The sequence below is a fragment of the Sturnus vulgaris genome, unplaced genomic scaffold, assembly GCF_052056855.1.
Source record: "Sturnus vulgaris isolate bStuVul1 unplaced genomic scaffold, bStuVul1.hap1 Scaffold_192, whole genome shotgun sequence".
Lineage (NCBI taxonomy): Eukaryota > Metazoa > Chordata > Aves > Passeriformes > Sturnidae > Sturnus > Sturnus vulgaris.
Genome location: NW_028276155.1, coordinates 7,117,123 through 7,135,073, shown reverse-complemented (window position 1 = coordinate 7,135,073; position 17,951 = coordinate 7,117,123). Strand labels below are relative to the sequence as shown.

The 17,951-nt window shown below is 50.5% G+C and overlaps 1 protein-coding gene across 1 annotated transcript; it reads left to right on the top strand.

Moving 5' to 3' along the window:
• Positions 1-16,616: 16,616 nt before the first annotated feature.
• On the top strand, positions 16,617-17,597 carry LOC148218284 (olfactory receptor 14I1-like). The gene has a single exon (XM_088157865.1). It carries the CDS (start codon positions 16,617-16,619, stop codon positions 17,595-17,597), a length of 981 nt encoding a protein of 326 aa, XP_088013991.1.
• Positions 17,598-17,951: the final 354 nt, after the last annotated feature.

The following is a 17,951-nucleotide window of genomic DNA, read 5'->3' as shown; positions in this document are numbered from 1 at the left end:
AGACCCTCAAAAGGATGAGAGACCCCTAACCATTAGTAGAGCATGCACCATACAACACAGTGATGTAGATTTTTAGGAATAGAAACTAGGAGGAGTTTTCTATAAACTTCTGTAGCCTACAGTATATAAGTGGGATTGTTAGCCTGGATGCTTTGGTACGAGAGGAAGGGCGAGTCCCTCCCTGTACCCCTGGTTGGTTTTGCTTATGCTTTATATGAACCTCAATTATACTAAATTACTTACTCTTAAATTTTACATATCCTGAAATATATGTATTCTATACTTTGATTGCATTCATCTCATATATTTTGATTGGATAAATTTATAAAAATTACTATCAAAAATTTGCTGCTAAATTTAATCTTGCTGTTTGATAAATTGGATAAATAGAATAATATTAATAACTTTTCCTTCCTTCTCTCCTTCCTTCCCTCCTTCCCTCCTTCCTTCCTTCCCTCCTTCCCTCCTTCCTTCCACCCTGCCACCCTTCCTTCCACCCTTCCTTCCTTCTGACCTTCCACCCTTCCACCCTTCCTTCCTTCCCCCTACCTAATGATTTTCCATCACTGACCAGGATCCCCAAAATATGCTCCCAGCTGCAAGGCTGACACAGCTCCAGGAGCCTTTGGACACCTCTCCCAGGGATGCACAGCCTCCCCTTGTTGGGCTGTCTGTACAGGGCCGGGCCCTGGACTCCATGATCCCACCGGGTCCCTCCCAGCTCAGCCCCTCCCGCAATTCTCACCCTTTGCCTCAGCCTTTGTGTCCTTGAGAGGAGCTGGCAGAGCTGTTGGGGCCGGGCCAGGAGCAGGGCACCCCAACATTCCCCTCTCTGGGACACGGCAGCTGTGGCAGCCCCAGCGTTCCCCTGTCTGTGACACCACAGCCCTGGCAGCCCCAACCTTCCATCCCTGGAGACGCTCCATGGCAGCTTCCAGTCAACGCAAGGCACCGGCCACGGAGCACCCCCAGCCTGGCCTGATGGGGATTCCTCTGCACACAGCTCGGGCAAGGCCCCCCTGGACACCTTCACTGTGCCACACACAAGTGTCACACACAGCTACAGAGCTCTGCCCACAGCTGCCAGGAGGAGTTGATTAAAAAAATAAAACAAAATTTAAAATTATAAACCACAATAATCAAACCCATCCAGGAAAACAAACAAATCCAACAAGAACAACAAAACCAAAAACACTACAGAAGGAGAAGATCCCCCCCCAGTAGACCCGTTCCATCCTTCACTTGGTACACCTGCACACACACATGGGCTGAGACTGCAAAAAAAGAGAATTCCTTGAGTACATTTGCAGGAAAAGCAGGTTTAGGACAGGCTCTCAGTTCCGACTGTTCTCAGCAGATTGAAAACGGCCCCTTTGGCACCTGCAGGGCCCTTGCCAATGGCAAGTGCCACACCCTCAGCCGATGGGGGAGAAAAGAGCTCTGAATTGCCCGCCCTGGCATGGAAACCCTGTTCCCAGGCTGCTTCACACACAGGATTCTTCTGGATGAATCCAGAAAGCTGAGGGTCTGCTCTGGCTCCTCCATGTCCTAAAGCTGCCTGACAGAAGAAATGGAGGGTGGGCTCCAGCAGCACAATCCCTGCTGGCCCAGGGCACAGTGCCAGGAAGGTCTCTGCGTGCCCAGCCTTTGCTCCAGCCAAGAAAAGCTCCCGGCACAGGCTCACCTTTCCTGCTCAGCCACAACCCCCGAGTGCCCCAGCAGCAGGAAACTGACGGCTCTGGGCAGCACCGATGCTGGCAAACGCCAGACCTGGGCACTGCCAGCGTCAACAATCTGCTGGATCTGCAGTGCTGGCACCCACAAATCACCAGATCTGAGCAGTGCTGGTGCTGGAAACGGGGAATTGCCGAGTTTTGGCTTTCTGTGCATGCAAATTGCTGGACTTGGGATGTGCCATGGTTGGGATGGATAATGATTTGACAGGAAAGTCTCACAGATATGTGTGTATGTGATAAATGTGATTCGTGCTAACTAAATTGTAACTATATTAGCAAAATTGTACTCATATCAATAGAAAATAATTATTACAAGCCAAAAAAAGGAAATGAGTGAGAGAAAGCAGATGGAATCCTCCAGATGTTGGAAGGGAGTAGGAGAAGGACGTAGGTCTGATAAGCAGCATCTAGAAATAGAACGACTCGACCTTGGAATGGACCAAAATGGGATGATTCCAGGCATGGGATTTAATCAGAGCCTTATTATGGAAAACATCTGCTCAGTCACACAGGGCACCTGTGCTACCTGCAGGTCACGCCTTGGGCACTGAGGAAGAGGATGAGCCTTCATTGGGAATAGACCCTCAAAAGGATGAGAGACCCCCTAACCCATTGGTAGAGCATGTGCCATACACATAGTGACGTAGATTTTAGGAATAGAAACTAGGAGGAGTTTTCTAGAAACTTCTGTATTAATATGCATTAGCATATAGTATATGAGTGGGAATTTTGGCTTGATTGTTCAGTACGTGAGGAAGGGCGAGCCCCTCCCCGTACCCCCGGCTGGTTTTGCTTATGCTTTATAGGAGCCTCAATTATACTAAATTACTAACTGCCAAATTTTGTATATATTCAGATATACTCATCAAATATATTGTGATTATATTCGTTTATATAAAATTCTTGCTATGAAAAAAATTGCTGCAAAATTTAACCTTGTTGTCTGATAAATTGTACAAATAGAAGGACATTCATGACAGAGAGAAGCATTTCCCGAGTGATCTTGATGCTGAATGTCTCCTCAGGAGCTCTGGGCACAGAGAAGAATGAGCCCCTTGCTGGCTGGCCCTGTTTGGACAACCTGCTCCTCACCCCCATCATAACTGTGTCATGATATCGCCCACCTTTGACTGACAAACCAAATTAGAAAAAAATATTAAGTTTCTCTTTAAATTAAAAATGTTCTTAAATATTAAAATATAATTATATCTTTCTTATTTGTAATATTACTATTCTATATTTTTGTAACCAAATTTTTATATTTATAATAAAACTCTATACATAATTAGCAACCAAAAAATTACTGGGCAATGGTTCTAAGTAACACAATTCCCTTCATTAATTAAATAACCTCTCCCCGTTATTTATTTCTCCCTTGTTATGAATGATGTTCTATTTTTCCAATTTATCAAGCAACAAGATTAAATTTAATAGTAAATTTTTAATAGTAACAAAATGAATACAAAGTATGGGAGATGACAATTAAAGTTTTGGAGATGAAACAATCAAAGTGCATATATTTAAGAATATACAAAATTTGGCAGTAAGTAATTTAGTATAATTGAGATTGGTATAAAACATAAACAAAACTGACTGGGGAGTGGCTCCCATTCCTCACGTACCAAAGCATCCAGGCTAACAATCCCACTTATATACTGTAGGCTACAGAAGTTTCTAGAAAGCTCCTCCTAGTTTCTAGTCCTAAAATCTACGTCACTGTGTGTATGGCGCATGCTCTACTAATGGGTTAGGGGGTCTCTCATCCTTTTGAGGGTCTTATTTCCGATGAAGGCTCATCATCTTCCTCAGTGCCCGAGGTGTGACCTGCAGGTAGTGCAGGTGCACTGTGTGACTGAGCAGATGTTTTCCATAACAAGACTTTAATTGAGTCCCATGCTTGGAATCATCCCATTTTTGCCCATTTCATGGTCAAAACTTTCTATTTCTCGATGCTGCTTGTCAGACGTACGTCCTTCTACTATTCTTGTTTGACTTTCTTCCAACCTTCTTCTTTGACTCCCAACATCTGGAAGATGTCCTTTGCCCTCTCTCTTCCATCTCCCCCCTCACTCTGTGACAATTGTCTTCTATTGATCTAAATACAATTTTCTTAATATACTTACAATCTAATTAGCACGAATCACATCTATCACAGCTGGGACTCATTGGATCAAATCCTTGTCTATCTCCAGTTCTGTCCTATCTCTGTTCCCTGGAGGCCTGTCTATCAGGTCAGGCTGTTTCTCCCATATGTGACGAAATTAACTGCCCAGTACAAGCCAGCTTGCACTGTGACAATTCCCCGTTTCTTTTTTATTAGTTTGAAGAAAAATTTGAGGCCACAAACATGCAGCTTGTTCTCTGTTATCTTACCTGCAAGGGCCCTTTGGCATGCAAGATGACATTGACAGCAGAAATTTAATTTGGATGGGATTTTTACTTAGCTTAATGAATTTGGCCTGCTTAGGTGGTGATGAGCTCCACGTACCAGAAGCTGCAGTGCTCATGTTCAGGAGCGGTTGGGTGAATTTAGTTCCTTCTGGTTTCACATATAACCATTTAACTGCTTAAAACAGATATTGTGGAACAGCAGACTGAGAGCCTGGAGCTGCTCACTAATGCTCTGCACATCCTTCTGGCTAAGTCCTGCAGCCTCTTTGAAGTCATGACTAGCATTTCCAGCTGTAGTCAAAGAGCAGCAGCTCTGTCATGGGGCAATAGCATATATACCAACAGCCAGCTGGCCTCACTTCTGCCAGTCCATTTTTGCCTTCTTGATGTCGTTTCTGAGGAAGTCCATTGGAGCAGTTTGGCTGCCAGTGGAGATTGATGCAGTACCAGAGCAACACGTTGTGTTCTGAAAGAGGGCTGCATGTGCACAGGAGATCTAAGCAGCTATGGCTGGCTTCACAATCAGGGCCAAGAAGGACTTGGTCTCTGCTCAAGAGTGTAGATGCAGCAGGACTTTGTTGGCCTTGAATTGCAGAGGAAAGCCTGCTGCAGTACCAGGACTCAGGCACCTCTCTTCAGCTCCTGAAAGCAGAGCACTTCCACGTGGGTTTGGAGTTGGTGCAGCAGATCAAGGAGCCTCTCTTGGCAATTCTCTGGCACTCCACACAGGTGGAGGCCACGTGGCTGCTCGTGGCTTGTCTTGCTCTGGTCTGATTTGATTGTGGGCAAACTAAAGGACTTGATCAGCTGGGGGGATAGAGTCAGGATAGTGTGTGTGCAGGGGAGGGGTTTGCACCCCAAATTACATCTTGTTTCTCTGCCTCTTTTGGCTCTTCTTTCCTGCTTACAGGATTTCCATGTTGGGCTCCCGACTTGAGGAGATGCTGTTCAGAGAAAGTTGAAACTCCCAAATGTGCCTGTTTCAGCCCTTGCATGTACAGGGTGAGTTTTCTTAGTGGGGTAACAGGGCAAGGTGAGTGAGTGCAGACAAAAAGCAGGTGAGCAGAGTTTTCTCCTGTGCTCACTGACATACAAAAGACTGAATGACAGACACGGATTATTTGCATCCTGTTTTGTGGCTTGAGGTAGCAATTGAAGTGACATAGTGGTGTAGGGAAAGCAGCAAAACCTCTGCTTGTCTGCAGCTCTGATCCAGAAAGCTCCAACACTGGCAGACTCAGTTATGGAAGTTGCTCTCCCTGGACTCTCTTGAGTTTCTTTGGATGGAGATGCTGAGACCATGACAGTGGGGTGTTGTGGGGCTGGGTGGTGGCTGGTGCTCACAGCAGAGGCTCTGCTCTTGTGCTCTCCTTCTCAACAGGCAAAACCTCAACATCCTGTGTGACTGCCCCAACACAGATGAAGGTGGCAAGGAGGCTGAAGATGAGGAGTGTGATCCACAGTGGCAGGAAGACTATGATGATGACCTTGATGAAGACAACTTTATGATTGATAATGATTCAGATTGTGATTCTTACTTTAATGATAATGACAGCTATCGTAGCTACCACTGGACGTGTTCTGTCACCCAGCCTGCCACCTTGGACCTCTGCCTCTACTTGGTCTCAACCAGTTTGTGTTCATGTTTTTCCTGGAAGGCAGGGAGGAGCTCTCAGATGGAACAAAACATTTCCTCTGAGAGGTTTCTTGCTCAGTGACTCTTGAATATGCAGGAACATGCTCTGGGCAGCTGGTCTGTGTTACTGTGGCCACCTCTCTCAGAAAGGCATTTCCTTGCCTTTTTCCCTTGTTCTCCAGTTCTGCCTGTAGGTATTTGAGTTAGAAAGTCACAGCCCACCTGCACAGTGAGGACCACTTGCCACCTGTTCAAGGGCTGCTCCTTGTGCTTGGTGTGCCCTCCCCAAGGGATGGGCACGGGGAGGGTGGCATGTGTCCCAGCACAGCCCTGTCTAGCAATGGCCAGTGTCTAGAAATGCTGTAAGGAGATGCATTTACACTCAAGTTCAAGCCTCCCAGCTGGAGCTGGTGGGATGCTCTCCAGCCACAGATGGATGTGGTTCAGTTCCTCTGGTTGAGAGGGGCTGCATTTTTGCCCTTGGTTGGAGTTTTCTTCTCTGTTAGGAAGCAGGAAGGGCTGCTGTGAATGACACAAGGTTGCAGAATTTAAGTTTATAAATATATGCACATACATATATTTTATATATATGCAGAGATTGTTCAGATAATACTGTATCGTTGCCAAAAAAGAATGAAAGCCCAGAGGTTTGAAAAACAAGTTCTGTTTAAAAAAATAAAGAGTTTTCTTCCAGCACAAGCCTTCTTCTTGTCTGTGGGGAACAGGGGAGTGAAGGGAGAGCAGGATATCCTCAGTGGAGGATGGGACCTGGATGTGCTAATCCCAGGAGTTACTTATGAAATTCGAGTGGCTTTGGAATCCTCAGGCAGGCCACACAGTCTGCCATGCCAAGTGGCTTTTCCTTCCTGGGCAGTTCAGGGAACAGTGAGAGGGTGTGGGGAGGGCTGGCAAAGAGGGCAGGGCACCAGGCCATAGGGAGGGGTGGGGCTGCTGTTTCTGGGAGCAGGAGCAAGGCAGGATGCCTGCATGGTGATGGAGGGGTAACATCTGGTGCCCAGAAAAAGGCATATGACCAACATTGAACTTGTCAACTTCCATGTCAAAATGGACTCTTGGAGGACATTGAGCTGTTTTCCCTGGGTACTTTGATCAATTGCATGGAAGGGGGAAGGATGAAGAATTTGGGCAGTGTTGGAGCCAAAATGGCATTTTGCCACTTGTGATTTCCTCCCAGCTTTTGTAGAGGGGTGACAGCTCCAGCCCTGCAAACCACTCCCTTTTGCAAGGCACCCTCAGACCTTACTGGAAGCTCAGGGTTCTTGAAGGGGCTGCTGCAGTTGGCAACAGGAGCTGCTGTTGAATTTTTCACATTGCTTAACTCCCCATCCCAAATCCCACCAAGAGGAAGGACTGAAAAAGATTTCCGTGGAAGAAGGGAGGCCAAAAGCTTGGAAAAGGTTGAAAGAAACACACTGATGATGATAACAAGAGAAAGATTTATTTTTGGCAGCAAATGAACACCTGCCGCCCTCCAGCCCTCCCAGATGGGCAGGCCCAGCGGTGCCGTTTCCATGGCATGAGGTGCTGGGAGCCTGGGGAGAGAAGCCAGAAAGCCACGGTCAGTCACAGAAGGCTCCTGTCCCCCCTGTCCCACCAGGGCCTGGGCGTGGGCCAGGCTGCTGGCTGTGCCCAGAGCCCAAACCTCCCAACCCATTCTCCCATTTTTAGAGGAGAGCAGCAGGGCAGGCCACGCTCCACCTCTTCTGCTTAAGCACGGCACAGCAACCTCCTCAGCAGCTGCAAGAGCGAGATTCTCGTGTGCCCACTCCCATCTGCCCCTGTGCCACCTGTGCTGTGGAGCTGGGTACCCACCTCTGCAGAGCTGCTGCCAGGAGAGGAGCTGATCCCACACAAGGTCCTCGTCCTTCTTGAAGGGGATGTCCCTGCACACCGTGGCTGCCCCGGGTAGCGCCGGCACCTCCGTGGAGTGCGTCCAGTGCCGGCGCTTCCCCACCCGGTCTGGGCACAAGGTGCAATCTTCCTGGAAAAAACAAAGAACAATCGCATGAAACTCAATTCAAAATGAGACATAGAAAGAAGAAAAACCACCAAAGGTTATCAATGTTTCAAAGGGCCTGGGGTGGGTCTGACCACTCCATGCAAGAATTAAACCTCTCCCCAGGTGGGGAAAAACCCCACCTTTCCTGCCTCTAAGTCCACCCTTTCCTCAAGGGCCTGAAAAGCAGACCAGCTGGGGCATGGCTTTGGAACCCACCCCCCTCTGCTGTCCCCCATCCTCATGGATGGATGCTTTTGTCAGGCAGGCTGCCCCCACCCCAGCCCACACCAGGCTGGCTGGCAGAAGCTGTAGGCGAGGCCAGGAGCCGGCTCCCCTTCCACAACATCCGTCCCCTGTCCCGCCAAAAAGCAGCTGGGCGGGTGGCGCAAAGATGAATATTCCCCATTGCCGCCGAGCGGGGAACCTCCGGCGCGTGGCCAGGCCGAGCCCTGGCATGCCTGGGAGCACGAGCATCCCCCCGCCCCTGCACCGGCTGGGGACTCATCTTGATTTCGTCGGGGCACAGAGCCTGTCCTGTCCTCCAGGAAGGGGCCACAACCAAAGCCCGTGGGCTTTGCCCCGCCAGCGGCCAGCTCGAGGATGGTGTTCTCCGGCTCCGCGTCGTGCTCCAGAAGAACACGCCAGCTGTGCCTCGGCTTGCGGGGACATCACGATGCCATTGAGCTGCAGGGGGATGTTTCCCCTTGTCCAGTCTGTGCCAACTTCACTGCACTGTGCCACCACTTCTCCAATAGGACGGGGAGCCCTGAGCTGCTCCCTCCACAACTCGCCGGGGACCCACGGAAGCGTCTCCTCGGCCGCGCTCTCTGCTCCGTGCCACAGCCACAGGGAAACGCTCTGGGGTTTGCTTTGAGCGCCATGAGACACGAGCAGCTGGAACTTGCTGGGCTCCTGGATCCTACTGTGCAGAGGGATGGATCTCTGCTGTCTCCTGGGCCACCTGGGGGTTCTGCAGCCAGGAATGCTCAAAAAGGTCTTCTAGGCATGGCCTGTCTGCAGGGTCCATGGATAAACACCACCTGATCAGGTGCTGGCACTCTGCAGAGAGAAACCAAAAACCCCTGGTCAGCTCCTGTCCAGGCTCTCCCAGATTCCACAATGCCCACCCCACACTAGGAGTGCTGGGGGCTGCACCCAAAGCTTCCCATCCATCCTCCCTTTTGGAGCAGAGCAGCACACATGCCACCTCCTCCAGCTAAGCCCAGGAGATCAACCTCCTCCCTCGCTGCAGGAGCAGGACGCTTATGTGCCAGCTGCCATCTCCCAAGCCCATTCTTGCTCCCTTGCCTTGAAAACATATCCCCACCTTGAGACACCCGGGGTGGCAAGAAGAACTGGCCCCGGATGATGTCCTCAGGGGTTTTGAAAGGAAGGTGCCCACAGACCAGGTCATAGAGCAGGATGCCCAGGGACCAGATGGTGGCTGGCTGGCCATGGTAGCAGCCGAAGAGGATCCACTCTGGCGGGTTGTACTGTGGCGTTCCTATGGGACACGGGCACAGCTCATCAGGCCGATGCTGCTCCCTCCCTCCCAGCCAGCTCAAACACAGCCAGACCCTGCCCCCGCCAAAAAACAACTTGGCGGCAGTCGGCTGAAGAAGGATTCCCCCTCCCTCCCTCCGTCTTCCCCTGTGCCAGCAAAGGGGAGAACCTCCGCTGCCCAGCTGGGCCCTGGCTTTGGGCTCACCTGCCATGTGGGTGTAGAACGTGTCCTGGAGGAAGGTTCCGCAGCCAAAGTCAATGAGCTTCGCCTCGCCCGTGGCCAGGTCAACGAGGATGTTCTCGGCCTTGATGTCGCGGTGCAGGACGCCGCGGCTGGTGCAGTGCCGCACGGCCTGCAGCACCTGGCGGAACAGCCCCCGCGCCACGGGCTCTGGCAGGAACCCCCCCGCGTCCAGCAAGTGCCACAGGTCCCGACAGCGCTCCGGACGCTCCATGACCAGCGCGAAGCCGTCGGGCAGCTCAAACCAGTCCAGGAGCCGCACGACGCCGCGGAAGCCAGGGCACGACACCATCCACAGCAGCACCAGCTCCAGTGGCACCAGGGCACCCTTGTGCTGCGGGGGGACCGCGATGCCGTCAGCGGGGCCGATGCTGCGCCGCGCCTTCGGCACCCCCTGCCCGGCGCCACCGCAGCTCACATTGCCCGGCCCGGGACGCTGCGCGGCCCCCGCTCACTCCACGCTCGCTCCCCTCGCAGCGTCCCGGCTCCCACCCTGCCTGGCCTGGCCTCAGCCCCGCCCGGCACGCCCCGCCGGCTGCTCCCGCTGGCCCCGCTCACTCACCAGCCGCGCCCACTCCCAGATGCGATCCCGGCCCACTCGCTTGATGGCCACCTGCAAGCCAAGAGAAGCGGCGGGCTGAGCTCGCCGCCCGCCGATCCCCCCCTCCCCGCTCCGAGCCGGCCCCGTCTCTTACCGGAGCGCCGTCGGCGAGCCGGGTCCCGGCGTAAACGCTGCCGCAGCCGCCCCTCCCCAGCAGCGGGCCCTCCCGGTAGAGCTGCTCCAGGGGAGGCTTCTCCGCCCGTGCGGACGGCACCGCGCTCTCGGCATTCTGCCCGGGGCACCCACTCGCCCCAGGCGCTGCTGCTTGCCCAGCCGCCCCGGGCTCCGGCGGCTCGGGGCCGGCGGCCGAGCTGACGGGCGGCGGGGCTCGCACCGGGGAAGCTGCCGGCGACGGGGCGGGAGCCGGGCGGCTGCGGGGCGGCTCCGGGCGGAACCGCGGGAGGGGCCTCGTTCGGGGCCGGGGCCGGGCCAGGAACCGCGCCAGGTGGAGCCAAAAGGCGATGATGCTCCAGAACCACCACCAGCAGAGTGAGGAGTTCCTGCAGAGGCTCTTCAAAAGGCGCCGCAGCCAGTGCGGACAGAGGTGGGCAGGGGCCCGGCTCGCCCACGGGCGCCTTGCGCAGCGCGGCATGAGCCGGGCTGGGAGAGGCGGAACACGGACGGGATGGAACGGGAGTAGAGGGAGTGTGAAAGGGAGAAGGGGACGGAGAGCGAGTCGGAATTCGAGCGGAAAACCGATCGAGAGAAGCGCTGCTGCTGCTGCTGCTGCCGCTGCTGCGGAGCCGCCGGAGCGCGCGGCCGTTCTTCCTCCGCGAGCCCAACGGAGGAGCGGCCGCGCGCCCCGCGGAACGAAAGAAACAAACAAAGAAATAAAAAACGAAGCTAATTCGTATTAGAGTGAGAGGAATGTTGAATTTGTCTTTACAAATGAGCTGTGGATCAGCCTGTAGATAAGGCTAGCACTGAGAGATAAAAGAAACAATGGGATGGATTCCTCTGATTGATGAATGGAGAAACATATTTGCCTTTACAAACAAACTGCAGGGCTGCTGATAATTAAATTGGATATCCAAAGATGAAAGAAGCAACGGAGGGAAAACTATGAATTCTATAAGAATTAAAAATTAAAAGGGAGGGTTATACATTAGAGGGGAATTTCAGGTATCAGGCGTTCCGGGAAGTCTGTGCCTCTCAAGTACCTCAGCCAATGGGGAAAGAGAGAGGGAAATGCGGCCGGGAAAATAGGATAAAAAGGAGGCTGTGCCCTCCAAAAATTGGAGAGATCCCAGGAGAATGACCCATGGCCTCTTCCTTTATTCGAATAAAGCAAAAAGGACTCCTCTGTCTCCTTTTTGGACATAAACCTTGTGATAAATGTGATTCGTGCTAATTAAATTGTAACTATATTAACAAAATTGTATTTAGATCAATAGAATACTATTGTTACAGAGTGAGGGGGGGGAGATGGGTGAGACAGGGCAAAGGACATCTTCCAGATGTTGGGAGTCGAAGAAGAAGGTTAGAAGAAAGTCAGATAAGAATAGTAGAAGGACGTAGGTCTGATAAGCAGCATCTAGAAATAGAGCTCCAACCTTGAAATGGGCAAAAATGGAATGATTCCAAGCATGGGACTTAATTAGAGTCATGTTATGGAAAACATCTGCTCAGTCACACAGGGCGCCTGCGCTACCTGCAGGTCACACCTCGGTCACTGATGAAGATGATGAGCCTTCATCGGAAATAAGACCCTCAAAAGGATGAGAGACCCCCAACCCATTAGTAGAGCATGTGCCGTGCAGTATAGTTACGTAAATTTTAGGAATAGAAACTAGGAGGAGCTTTCTAGAAACTTCTGTAGCCTATAGTATATAAGTGGGATTGTTAGCCTGGATGCTTTGATACGTGAGGAATGGGAGCCACTCCCCGTATCCCCGGTCGGAGGGGGGCCCCTCCCCGGTCGGTTTTGCTTATGCTTTATACGAACCTCAATTATACTAAATTACTTACTGCCAAATTTTGTATATTCTTAAATATATGCACTTTGATTGTTTCATCTCCAATACTTTAATTGTCATTTCCAATAATTTGATTGTATTCATTTTGTTACTATTAAAAACTTACTATTAAATTTAATCTTGTTGCTTGATAAATTGGAAAAAATAGAACATCATTCATAACAATTAGGATCAATTGTTGTTGGCACTCTCCCACATGGAGGAACAGTAAAGGTTCTCAATCTTGAGCTTGGATTTGTTTGTGCAAGAGAAATAATAATACTATAATAAATAATTATATACATATGTACAAAATAATTATTTTTATGTATATATTTATATGTATATAATAACATTGTAAAATAATGTTCCAAATACTGATTTTTTTAGCTTTGGCTACTCAGGGATTTAACACTGAATACTCTAAAGAAATGATTGACCAGGATCCAAATATCACTGGTAAACGGTGAGATTGGATACAATGAGTGAAAGAGGAAAGGATGAAATTGGCAGTTTTTACAGGGTTTGCTGACACTAGGATGTGGAATGCTTTATTTCTGTAAAAAATACAGTGAGTAAGACTGCTGGGTTTTTCATATACCAGACTACCCACAAGCTGCAGCATTGATTGAACAGATGAAGGAGTTGTTAAAAGAGCAGTTGAAAAAACGAGGAGATGGGAACCTGTCCCGATGGAGAACCCATCTCCCAGATGTGCTCCCTACCCTTAACAATGGCCCCACTGGGAAATGGGAACCCCCTGAATGTGCATGGCTGCACCCAATTTGCAAATACAGCCAAGGACAGTGACACTGTGACTGCCTGGGAAATTATTCCGGGTGTGATGGCCCCTGACAGGCCCCCCAGAGGCTGCAGGGCTGGGCCTTCATGCACTGGAATTAATTAGGATAAATCAGAAGCAAATGAGAGTTATCAATACCAGAATAGGAATTCAGATTCCTCCAGGACACTTTGGTTTGATCACTGCTCACTGGAGCTTGGCCTTACAAAGTGTTCATGTCATGGGAGGAGGAATTGGTGCAGATTATCAAGGAGAAATTGAAGTAATTCTGTTAAACAGTAGTGAACAATTGGATTATTCAACCCCATATTCAGTTGTGGAAGGGTAGCACAATTATTGATATTGCAGTTTTTAAAACTGTGAGAAAAGGGCATCCACCTCAAATCACTGCTGTTGATGGAGATAAAGGGTTTGGATGCACCAGTCCTAATAATGGAGCCAGAGTGTGGGTGCAGAGGCCAAATGGCCCTCCCAGGCCAGCTGAAGGAACAGCTCTGGGGAAAGACAACACTGTTTGAATCCTGAAACCTGGCTGAGAACAATGGGAATATGTCCAAGCAGCCAAGTGTTCTGTGCCAGAACAAGTGGATATTATGGGATATTGTTTTACAGATCCTGCCAGACCAAATCTCCCTGTTTGCCCCAACAACTCTTTGGAAAATGCTCTGATCCACGGAGCTCCATGTGAAGGCTGATGTGACACTGAGGATGTGGAATTCCACCTGAATTCCAGCCAGGAGCCTGGGTACCCTCAGGGACTGGGACCTGGCACCTCTCCAGCCAGAGGGGAAAGGACCCCACCAAGCCTTGTCACCCACAGACAGCACAGTAGAGCTGAACAGCAAAGGACCTTGGGGACATTATTCTGGAATTTAAAAGGTGTCAGCTCCATGGACAACAGAATTATTGTTCCTAACGCAAATGAGATTGACGAAAAAGAATGAAGAGCCGTGTCAGTAAAGTACAACTGAAGTCTGTAAATTGTACCTTGATAGGCGGCCAGAATCTTTGTTTGCCAGAAACACCTCTAGTTTTACCAAGGATTAGTCATGAAAATTGTGATGAAAATGGAAAGATCAATGTAGCTGAAATACTCAGTGTAACTAATTGCTGGATATGTTCTTGACCAGAGGGAAACCAAAGCAGAGCCATGGTTTGTCAGGATGAGCTTGATCCCAATGAGCCCCGTGGTGCATTTGGAGCTGAGCCCGTGAACCTCAGGGCCTGAGAGGAGACTGCACAAACCTTTCCAGGAGTCCAAGTCAGAAGAAAAACCCAAAGTGTCTCAAAGCATTAATGGGTCCCACTGAGGTCCATCTCCAACACAGGCTCCTCATGGATTCCTTGGAGGAGAGAACTGGAGGCCAGAATTGCCCAAAAACCACTCATAGAATAAGGGAGGAAAGGAAAAAGGAAAGTACCTTAAAAAACTGAAGTAACTTGAAGCATTAATGAGCCCCACTGAGTGTCAATACAAAGCTCTCAAGGGACTCGTTAAAGCAGATAATTGGAACCACGATTGCATAAAACTACTAAAAGAGTTGATGTCAAAAGGGAAACTCCAAGTACCTTAGAAAAACTGAGTACCTTGAAGCATTAATGAACCCCACTAAATATCATTACTGACAAAGCCTCTCAAGGGACTAATTAAAGCAGATAATTGGAGGCCATCACTGCACAAACCTCTCAGAGACTCAGTGTCAAAAAGTAGAACTTAAAATCAACCCTGAGTGTCTTGAAGCATTAATGAACCCCACTGAGTGTTGTTACTGACAAAGGCTCTCAAGGGACTAATTAAAGCAGATAATTGGAGGCCATGATTGCACAAAGCTCTCAGAGACTCCAAGGCAAAACCCAAACCCAAACCTTGAGTATCTCAAAGTATTAATGAGCCCCACTGAATGTTAATACAAAGCTCTCAAGGGACTAATTAAAGCAGATAACTGGGGGCATGATTCTATAAACTACTAAAAGAGTTGTTGTCAAAAGGGAAAGACTTGACATTTCTATGTCCTCACCTGTCATCTCTGCCTCGAATTTCCTGCTCCAACTGGAACCTGGGGACATTTTCTCAGTTGTGTCCCTCAGTGGGACCCATTAAAACTTCAAGAAACTTCAGCATTTTAATTTGAGTTCTTGAGAAGGTTTTGGAACACTCTCTCAGGGAATGATTATGATGTAAATATTTAATGAACCAAGAGGATTCATTAAAGCCCTTGTGCTGTGTCTGTGCTGCTGAGCTGGGCCGGGCTCCTGGCACAGAGGCAGCTCCCAAGGTAAACCAAGAGAAGCTTCAAAAAGACATTTCTGCTGAGGAGCAGCTCCTCTGCCAGCCCAGCAGGGCTGAGGGCACTGCCTGCAGGCACTGAGGGCACAGGAGCCAGGCACAGACAGGCTCAAGGCAATCAGGACTGGGAAGACATTGAGCTGAGACTGCACTTGGGGAAACATCTTCACAGCCCTGGACATGGTGAGTGTGTGGGTGCAGGGCAATGTCCCCTGTGCTCCTGGAGGGATCTCCTGGAGCCAGCACAGCCCACGGCCTGGGGGATGTGTCAGGAGGACTCTCCCAGTTTCTCTGAGCCACAGGAGGAGGAGGAGGAGGAGGAGGAGGAGGAGGAGGAGGAGGAGGAGGAGGAGGAGGAGGTGGATGTTCTGCAGAGCGGGGCTGCCCTGGGCACCGTCAGAGGGACAGGGCAGGACGGCTCCTGCTGCCAGGGACGGCTGCAGGGGCTGAAGCTGGGGCTGCAGCCAGGGCTGCCCAGGGCTGTCCTGCAGAGCAGCTCCTGCAGCCCTCAGGGCTCTTGGCCAGCCCAGGCCATGTGCCACCTGCCAGGGACAGCTCTCAGCCTGACTGGCAGCTCCCCATGGACTGTGGGGAGAAGTTGGAGGTGGAAGGAGCCACCCCCATCAGGGCAGATTCCTCCTGCTGTGGAGATGGTGCTGCATGGCCAGGGCTGCTCTCAGCTTTCTCCTCAAGGCAAGGCAAAGGGGCTGTCAGGTGTGTCTGTGTCACTGACACTCCTGCACTGTCCCACAGGGCATCAGCAGATCTGCCTCCCATCTCCCTCACAAAGTGCCTCCTCACCCTCCTGTGCCTACACACAGCAGCAGCAGCAGCACCTTGGCTTGCAGCATCTCAGTTTGTGTGAGCTGCCCTTAAGGCCCTGCTGGCAGGGAGCTGGCCCTGGGCAGTGCCCTGTGCTGGGAGGGGTGTGCAGGGCAGAGCTGAGCCCCCAGGGCTGGGCTGGGCTCTGGCAGCACTGGCAGGGACAAGGCTTGGATAGAGAGAAACAGCTCCCAGTAGGCACAACGGCAGGCAGCAGAGAGCCAGGCCAACTCTTGGTTTCCCTCTCTCTCTTTTGAAATTAGATCCTTCAAAAAGACTACATTATTTCTCAAGAATGTTATAAGTACAATCATCCTGAATTAGAGGGAGGTGTGATTAGTAAAGTTCAGCTCTGTGAGACTAGCAGGACTGACTGCACTGGGGATCAGGGAGCCCTATCTTCCCTCTGGGCTCCTCAGTGTTCAGACTGAGAGCAGTAACTCAGTGAAGTAGTAACTCAGCAGCACAAACAAAGCTCAAAAATAAAAATCCTAAATGAAGTTTCTCCAAAGGATAAGTAGCTTTTAGTGAATTCTATATGTCACATAGGATTGATTCAAAGAGGTTGGTCCCACCTTGTTAATGTTGTGTTTCAACAGTCCACAATGCCCAGAGTGAGGAAATGTCCAACAGCAGCTCCATCAGCCACTTCCTCCTGCTGCCATTGGCAGACACGCGGCAGCTGCAGCTCCTGCACTTCTGCCTCTTCCTGGCCATCTCCCTGGCTGCCCTCCTGGCCAACAGCCTCATCATCAGTGCCGTAGCCTGCGGCCACCACCTGCACACCCCCATGTTCTTCTTCCTGCTCAACCTGGCCCTCAGCGACCTGGGCTGCATCTGCACCACTGTCCCCAAAGCCATGCACAATTCCCTCTGGGACACCAGACACATCTCCTATGCTGGATGTGCTGCTCAGGTGTTTACTTTTACCTTTTTTCTTTCTTCTGAGTTTTCCTTTCTCACCATCATGTGCTACGACCGCTACGTGTCCATCTGCAAACCCCTGCACTACGGGACCCTCCTGGGCAGCAGAGCTTGTGCCCACATGGCAGCAGCTGCCTGGGCCAGTGCCTTTCTCAATGCTCTGCTGCACACAGCCAATACATTTTCCCTGCCCCTGTGCCAGGGCAATGCCCTGGGAGGATTCTTCTGTGAAATCCCCCAGATCCTCAAGCTCTCCTGCTCCAAATCCTACTTCTGGGAACTGGGGCCCACTGCAGTTAATGCTTTTCTATATTTGGGATGTTTTCTTTTCATTGTTTTCTCCTATGTGCAGATCTTCAGGGCTGTGCTGAGGATCCCCTCTGAGCAAGGACGGCACAAAGCCTTTTCCACCTGCCTCCCTCACCTGGCCGTGGTCTTCCTTTTTATCAGCACTGGCTTTTTTGCCTACCTGAAGCCTCCCTCCATCTCCTCCCCATCCCTGGATCTGTCACTGTCATTTCTGTACTCGGCTGTGCCTCCAGTGCTGAATCCCCTCATTTACAGCCTCAGGAACCAGGAGCTCAAGGCTGCACTGTGGAGACTGATTACTGGATGTTTTAAGAAAAAGCAAACTGCTTGCCAATCTCTGCAAATCACTTATAATAATAGTAACCTTTAACAGAATGTGTTTGATTTAGTGGGTGAATTTTCTTTTCTGTCACTTGTTATAGTATTTTATTATATTCCACAAAGGAATGTCATCCTTTGTGCATTATTTCATTTTCTTTCTCCCTCTGTTTTTTGTGGGCCCATATAGCGTGAATGAGGGGCTGCCATCTCAGTTCCTTTAAATGAATTAAAGGATCTCTCTGCCAGCAAAGTTTTCTCCAGAGATTCCCCTTTTGTTCCCTTCTCTGGAGCTGCAGCAGCAATGTCTGTGTGCAGAGCTGGGGCAGATCAGTGCTGGCACAGCAGCTGTGCCCAGCAGCAGCTCTTGGTGTTGCCAGTGCTGCTCCCGTGCCACTGCCCCGCT

Excerpts from the sequence above, each read along its gene's own strand:
- LOC148218284 (XM_088157865.1), top strand. The coding sequence starts at position 16,617 with ATGTCCAACAGCAGCTCCATCAGCCACTTCCTCCTGCTGCCATTGGCA.